This window comes from Adiantum capillus-veneris, chromosome 12 (genome assembly GCF_014529385.1).
Source record: "Adiantum capillus-veneris isolate H3 chromosome 12, ASM1452938v2, whole genome shotgun sequence".
Classification (NCBI taxonomy): Eukaryota; Viridiplantae; Streptophyta; class Polypodiopsida; order Polypodiales; family Pteridaceae; genus Adiantum; species Adiantum capillus-veneris.
Genome location: NC_140942.1, coordinates 94,122,209 through 94,130,633, shown reverse-complemented (window position 1 = coordinate 94,130,633; position 8,425 = coordinate 94,122,209). Strand labels below are relative to the sequence as shown.

At 41.2% G+C, this 8,425-nt stretch overlaps 1 protein-coding gene across 1 annotated transcript; it reads right to left on the bottom strand.

Moving 5' to 3' along the window:
- Window positions 1–6,342: 6,342 nt before the first annotated feature.
- LOC147446154 (uncharacterized) lies at window positions 6,343–7,235 on the bottom strand. Its single transcript, XM_086526182.1, has one exon. It carries the CDS (start codon window positions 6,868–6,870, stop codon window positions 6,343–6,345), a length of 528 nt encoding a protein of 175 aa, XP_086382308.1. The 5' UTR covers window positions 6,871–7,235.
- Window positions 7,236–8,425: the final 1,190 nt, after the last annotated feature.

Here is an 8,425-nt window from a genome sequence, read left to right as displayed (position 1 = left end):
AAGCACTTTTTGTGCTTTCTCAAGTGCACCACATTAAGCATATATATCGACCAAGACAGTGCCAAGCACGACATCTTTTTTCTTGCAAAGAGCCATAGGGAGCATGATAGATTTGAAAGTCGTCAACGCCTGTGATCGATGTGTGATTAAAAAATCTTGCAACATGTGATGCTTGTGTAGGTGATTGCATCTATGCATGCATAGGTGATTGCATCATGAGAGAGGCCCTCACCTCGCATCTAAATTTTGACTGCAACGATTAGAAAAGCGTGATAGAGCCACATGCCTTCCAGATGCCTGTGCGTAGGTAATTGCAGGTGGAGAGAGGCCCTCACTTTGCATCAGGATTTTGACTTCCAGGCCATAGCAGCTAGTTAATCTCCTAATAAGTTGCTTAAGCGCAAGGTAAATGCGCACTATTTTGGAGCACAGAAGAAAAGCATAGAAAGAGAAGGGTAATCTGTAGACCCACATCCAACAATGCTTATTACTTCCTGCAGTATTAGCTAGAAAAAAGTCGTAGCCTCTTGTAGCAATTACTCCTGTGAGTATGTGTGTGTGGAAATTATAACGTGCTGCGATGATGGCTTTGGTTGAAAGGAGGAGTGTCAAAAAGATGTTACTAGCTTCATAACCTTCTCTCTCTCTCTCTCTCTCTCACACACACACACACACACACACACACACACACACACACACACACACACACACACACACACACACACACACACACACACACACACACACACACACACACACACACACACAGAGTGACCAGAGACAAACCTGCAGACAAAGCTCCGAGCTAACAAAGTAATGAAGCTTTTGAATAATGCTTAGATCTTAATTTGAGCGTGACACAAAAATGAACTAATGGTTTAGTCCCCACATTTTAAAGAGTAGCCACGTGGGTTAATGAGAGCGCAGTGCTGTGATTTTACCTCGTACGCTAACGAAGTAATGAATATTTTGAATAATTATCTAGATCTTAATTTGAGCGTGACACAAAAATTAACTAATGGTTTAGTCCCCACATTTGTAGACGAGGTCTAGATGAGTAGCTTGAAGTTTGCATGTACAAAGGAGACTTGAGGTAGATCTACTTGTGCATCACATTGATGGCAACCTCTAAAATATAATGTGGATGTGTGGAATAGCATGTCGAAAACTGAAAGGATTTTTCAATGAAATACAAGAGAAACCTCATGAGCCACAATAACATCACAAACAACTTATTAAGGAGCCACAAACACAACACTAAGGTTGCTAGACCCAATCAAAAGGTGAAGTTGACCACATGCTATCGAAGTGTCTATTTGGTCAATAGAGAGTATCATCACAAGCTAGCAAGATGGAACAAATCAGGCCCATATGGAGAAACTGCTTTCTCATTGTAGAAAATATTTAGTTAAATTCATCAGCGTCCTTGTGATTGTTTATGTACTCTCTCTTTCACCCCAGTTTGATATAGAACAGAGCTTGTTATGCTATAGAGAGTATCATCACAAGCTAGCAAGATGGAACAAATCAGACCCATATGGAGAAACTGCTTTCTCATTGTAGAAAATATTTAGTTAAATTCATCAGCGTCCTTGTGATCATTTATGTACTCTCTCTTTCACCCCAGTTTGATATAGAACAGAGCTTGTTATTCTTACCATACTAATGTGTTGAAGCCTATGTACTTCTTGTGATAAAAGAAGGGATAAAGTTTGCAAAGTGTAACTCCAAATATTAGTAAGGATGTCTGGTATCTTGCATTTAGTAAATGAATAAAATGCTTTTGTGAATCCCTAACAAAGGGTTCAAATAACTAGCAATGACATTTGAATAGAAAACACGACAGTTGACGTTTTTGTAATAGAAAAAATTAGCTCTTGATAAGATCTTCTAGACTCATAGCATTAAAATAATCCATAGTTTTTTTGCATGAATTCTTTAAGATATGTACTTGAAAAGGTGCAAAGTATCTTGATGTTTTCTTTATGATTAATGGTGGTTTTTTGGTGTGTTTAGATAGTTTAAAGTGTCAAATAAGAGTAACCTTGCAGGGACCTTTTGAAAATGAAACCTAAATCATTGTTCTAATAACAATTTGGTGTTATTCAAAGGGTATGAGTATTCAAAGTAACCAATAAAAGCTCAAAGCTCAAGTCTCATTTTAAAAATGGGACTTGAATAAGTCCCAAAATTCCTAAATTGGTGTTATCAACTAAGATTGTTGAAAACTTTGAAGAAATCTACGTTTTAAATATTCCTCCACATTGATATTTTGACCTTGTATTCTAGCATAATCTGGAAGATGTAAGTATTTTGATTTAATAAAGTTATAATTTGATGCTAGTGGCCCAAGCTTATGAACATATTTTGAGAAGTTAATGAGACTTTTGAATAATCAACACAACGTGGACTGTACTTGTAGGGTATCCAACTTACATTTGGATTGGATGTTTTTTTCTTATAGATTGTGATCTAGTTTGTGTTTAGAATTGTATCATCAATATTATTTGGATGAATATAGCATAAATTGTTCAAAAAATTTACAATAATCTCCATCATTTTGTAATATCTTTTCCTCTCTAAGGACAATGTGTGCAGTTGTGGTACTTGCAAATCAATGATAGAGTGTGTGAGACGTAAAATGTTTTGATCCCTTCCCTTTTATAGCTTCATCTACAACTACGAAACTTTATTTTGTTTTCTTATTTGTATTAGTAATAAATATATCAATTAAGAAACTTATTGATATCGAGCGAGTAACCATGATATTTCTCAATAATTAGTTGTTTAACTATGCTTAATGAATTTTTACTAAAATGAAATTAGGGGCATACAAACTTACTACAATTACTTGATCCATAGTAAGTGATAAATGACTAGATGAAACACCCTTTTCTATATAGGAGTTTAGAAACTACCAGATGAGTATGCCAAAGAGCTAGCTACTATATAGGAGTTCATAACTTACTAGATGAACTTACTAGATAAGGCCGTCCAAGAACAGGTTTCTATATAGGAGTTTATGACTTACTATATGAACTTACTAGATCAACACGTCCGAGAGCAAGTTACTATATAGGAGTTTGTGATTTGCTAGATGAATTAGAAAATTGCTAGCTTACTTGCTAGATTAAATGTGAAAACTCCTACTTGTAACTAGGAATTATTGAGCATGTTCTCTAACTTGCTATCTAGAAACACGTCCAAAGCTCTTTGTGAGAGGCAGCTAGCTAGACACAGATCAGATATTGCGGACGTTGGAGACCCCAAGGGTACTTGTACATCCCGCTCTACATGCCCTTGTCCGCCACGTGTCCTTTCCCACCTTCTCGAGATCCCCACCTTTTGCATTTCGTACCACTCGTCAGCTGCTCATTCGTTAACTCTCCTAGCTTTTTTCTCCTTTCAACTCGGCCCACGACTACCCATGCCTGAACTTTAAGACAGTCTCCAGTCTTTAACTTTGGTATGTAATTCGTAGTCTAATTTCCTCTCAACAATATATAATATCCTCTCCTTTCAACTCGGCCCACAACTACCCATGCCTCAAGACAGTCTCTATCCTTAACTAAGGGCGGGTTCAGATTGGAAAAATGGAAAGAATTTTGCTTACGACGTGGACAATCGCCATTGGCAAACTTTTTGTACAAGTTCTCACAACACTCACAAGAAGTTTTGAACAAATTCTCACAATAATTCTCACATTGTGACTAACCTCAACATCATGAGCTTTGGCTCGAGAGGCACCGCATACCTAGCTAGGTACGATTGGGGATAGGGACCGCTAGCCCAATGGGTTGGGGGGGGGGGGGGGGGGTGTCGGTGGTCCCCAGCCCCCAATTGTACCTAGCGAGGTATGCGGTGCCTCTCAAGAAAAAGCTCATCTATATGTATTCTATAACGTGCTCTTTACACGTGTCGAGAGCTCTGAGCTGAAGGCTACAGTCCAAAAGTCTGCACGCACGATAAAGAGGGAGAGAGAAAGAAAGAGAGATAGACTGCGCACATGCGTGTTGCCGGCCGTCCAGAGAAGGGCAGAATCTCCACCGACCGTAGTGGGTAGTTTGTGCACATGCACCGGCGGTTGAAGCCTCAACAACCACCATCGGCCGTCAATCTACGCACATGCTACCCAACCGGCCCAGAATCGACGTCGTTTTCGTCAACCCTGTCCCGCCCTCAACAAAAACTGCAATGCGTGAATGCAGTTATACAGCATGAATGCGCAGCAACATAAATACTGCACGTTAGTAGTGCTTTGCGCGGTAGCAGTACTATGGTGAGCTTCGACCTTACTGAAGGAAATAACCAGAGACCATTGCAGTGTATACATATTACAGAAAAGACCAACTGATTGACGTTATTTGCATCCATTAACAGCTAGTTAAAATTCAACAAATTGCCCAATGATTTGAACGATTAGACGACAATTTACAATAGAGGCCTTTTGTATCAGTGGCATACAGAATTGTTAAACAAGAAGTGGTTCCAATAATAAAAATAGTCCAGGAGCAAGACAACGTGATGATTGTTGTTTGTACTTGGAAAAGCAACCTGGAAGGGAACATGAGATCAATACATAAGGTTAAAAACATATTCGGCACAAAAACTACTACTAGTTTTGTCCGCAATCTTCAGAGAAATACTACATCCACTTGGCCTTGAGCAACCTGCAAAACACCCAGCAGTCCGCACAATGAACAAACTAACAAGTAAATCACAAAAAAAAAAGCTATTGATGCAAGAAGGAAAAGTTTATCATTGACCTTCATAATTTTATTGGACTCTCATGTCATTTTGAAGCATGTTCGCTTGCCGTCGTATGCTTTGCAAGGCATGGTTTCTAAATAAAACTGCTCTGACACGCAAAGCTCTCTCTCATGATTTTGAGTTGTAATGCTCATCGCGCAAAGGCTTGCCATCATTTGGATGAGGGTCAACCTGCTCATTCCGTTCGGCCTCCCCTCGTAGCTGCACAAAGTTGTACAAGAGGCAGCAAGCGCCTATCAATGTGGGTGCTATTGCCAGATAGACATTCAACTTGTGAAGTATGCGCCATCTATTCTTCAAGATACCAAACGCATTCTTCACTTTTACTCTGCCTTTTGAAAGATGCCTATCAAAGTGCTGCTTTTGAATTAAGTGTTGCCCACCTTTCGATCGGAAGGGCTTCACCAAAAAAGTTGTGGCTTTGTAAGCTGAGTCTGCGATCAAGTAGGGTCGGATGCATTCGCCTTGTAGTTGAACTGTGGGATTGGCGATGGCTCGACCACTCTTCAACTGTTGGTAAAGACTGCATTCCTTAAAGTGCGTTGAGTCGTGCGTGCTACCGGGGGCAACACATACAACACTCCAAAAAGCTTACAGGAGTCTACAATCCCTTGCAGAAGAATGCTAGGGAACCCATGCCTGCAAATGTATTGTGCTGGAAATTTATCTTTTGATGGCTTCCTTTGCAGCCTAATATCTGTTCCATCTATGGCACCTGCTACTTGTGGAAGCCCTGTAATAGCTTCAAATCCATCCATTATGCTTTTCAGCCTAGCACCCTCAGGAATGCAAATATGAAAGCGCTGCAACATGCTACGTTCGATTAAAATGCGACATATAATCATGGTGTATTTCCGTATAGTGGACTCCCCGATAGGGTAAAGACAAGTCATTGATATGGAAGAATGACCATGTGCTAGTCTCCACAATACACACGCTAGTGCTAGATCACCAGCTATGGGAGCACGGACAAAGAAATCACCACTGCAAGACAATAAAGGCTCCACTATGACTAAGAGTGCATTGAAAGACTCATAAGACATGCTATATGCAAATAAGTACTTGTGCCGGTTATTTAGATTGGCTTCTGACCATAGCCGGCAGTGAACTGAGGTCCAAAAAACCTCATGCCTTGGAAACACCCACCATTGCCGAGACCTGTAGTGCCATGCATCAGGCTCCAATAAACTTATGAAAACTCCCCACATCATGAAGTACAACATGGACTTCAAGTGTATCTTGTGCTTCCCGTATGGCAGAGAACGGTGTCGCCAAAGTTGTTGATCTTGCATGCAGATAGCAAAGGATTGTAGTAGCCAAAATATATGCAAACTTTCCATCCTACACCGAAAAGACTACCCATATAGTTTCTAGTCAAGTATTAAAGTAAGTTTGAAACGAATTGAGGTTAGTAGTGTTACCTTATGCGATCATAAATCCAACCACCTTGTTGCAGCCTGCTACAAAATCCAGCTACTTCATTGCAGCATGCAAAGCAGAAAGCATACACTCATGAGCTTGATGATAATTAAAAAGGATTGTAGCCTTCCTATAGAATATTGCATTTACTTACTAATCCCGGACTTCGGCTAAGATCTTGGCAAGCTCCAATTGAGTGGAGAGGTAAATTTGTTGTTGTTTTGTGTCTTCCTCCTCGCGGATTCGAAGTAGACGCTCCTCTAGTGCGTGCCTTGATGCCTCTAGCTCTCTCAATGTTGCATTGTGTTTATCTTCCACATTGCAAAGTGTATCGCATAACTTGTTCATGCCCTCACCCATGGTTCGATTCACAACTCCTAAGAGAGACCGCTTTGACTGCTTTGCCGTGCTACCACTAACTCCCTCTAACTCTGTGAAGTCCATGGAGCTTATAGGATTTTGTGATGTACTAGCACTCACTCGAAAATTTGTCCCCACTTCCTGTTCAAGCTCATTCAAGATGTCTTCATTTTCCTTTGCAGGTCCATCGCTGTCCAAACCCCCCACCAAGCCAATACATCTAGGTGTCTTGCACCACATGACATCCAGGATGTCGAAGAACGACCACGTGCTTGGACTTGCGCCAGTGGAAGACGTTTTCAACTTCTCCTTTTCGTACATCTTCTTGGGGTATCAATTTGATTTTTGTATTCTCAGTGTTGTAAGTGGTATCCATCTCAGCATTGAGATTCAAAAACATGGCCTCCCAGTCCTTGAAGCGGAAGTTGCCCTTGTTGATGTAATTCCATTGTTTGTTGTAAATTCTTATTAGAGCACGGGTAGTGTCATCGTCCCATATGACTGACATTTTCCTAGGCCGCTTAGTTGCCTTTTGAGACACATTGCCACTTGGTTCTCTTGGCTAGCGCTCTTAATTGGTGGTTCAATATGAGTACCACTTGGTTGCCCTATCCCAGTTGTCATGTCCACATTTGTGTTTCAATCATGACCTTAACAACCTTAGCAGGATGTGGAGGAGGAGGAGCTATGGATCATCCATGGGCATAAAGTTCATGGTACGAGGGGGGGGGGGGGGGGGGGGGGGGGGGGGGGGCAAATGTGTTCATGAGGTTAACCTCTTGAGACAAAGGGACAAACTCCTCACAGTCATCATTAGATGGAAAGCACGTGTTTCCCGAAATGGGCCATGGGGGCGGCGTGGGCAATGTCCCATACATAGGAATAGGTGTGGCAACTGTTCCTCCAATAGGAGGATCCTGATACCGACTCTAGGAATGAGTATTTCGACCACAAATGATGGAAAGAAGTGATATGCAAGAAAGCTGACAATTGACGGATGCGTTGAATGAATGCATCAAATTATCATCTACCTTAGGCAATTCTTGTTGAGGCACTTGCACACCACAAGAAGCGATTGGGTTGGCCTTTGGTCGAGCAGTCAGTACACTGCAGTGCCGACCAGGGGTCGCTTAGCCTGGGGTCGTTGTAGTAGCTCATGCAGATGCGTAGTGCCGAGTAGGGGTCCCTTAGCCTGGGGTCGCTGTAGTAGCTTAGCCTAGGGTCGCTGTAGTCCCTTAGCTTGGGGTCGCTGTAGTAGCTTCCCATGATAATCTAAACATGGTCTCCACTTATTTGCTTTGGTGATTCATGTAAACCTTGCATTGCAAAGATTAGCACAATGATTAGCAGAACTATAAAGACTCATTGTTGCCCAAGTTTTTGCACACTTCTTTTGTATTTCATATGCTCCCATTCATCTCCCCTTTCACATAAAGGGAAGGCGTCCAACCCCTTCTCATATGTAAGGGCCCAGTCCCGCAAACGACCAGTGATATTAGTGTAATTAAACAAAATTCCTTACATAATGGTCACACACTTTCCTAAATTAGGAGTATCAAAAGGGGATAGGGTCCAGAAGTCTTGCTAATACTTGACTTTTGAACTGTTCTACGTGTATTTTATTGGGAAATTGCTTTATCTTTTGCTGTTTTAAGAAGGAAACCATGTCTACCCACTAAAATGTGGAGGTTGAAGCCAAAAATACTTCACTTTTCCTAGAATATGCACAAAATACTGAGACTCTGTGCCTAGACTTTAGCAATTCTTAAAGCCAAATATCCTTAATCTCCTTGGTATGCAGCGAGACTCAACTCTAACTAACTGAAGCGGGTAAGTCTTTTGTCCCATACCCATGTATAAGATGTGAGGTCATATA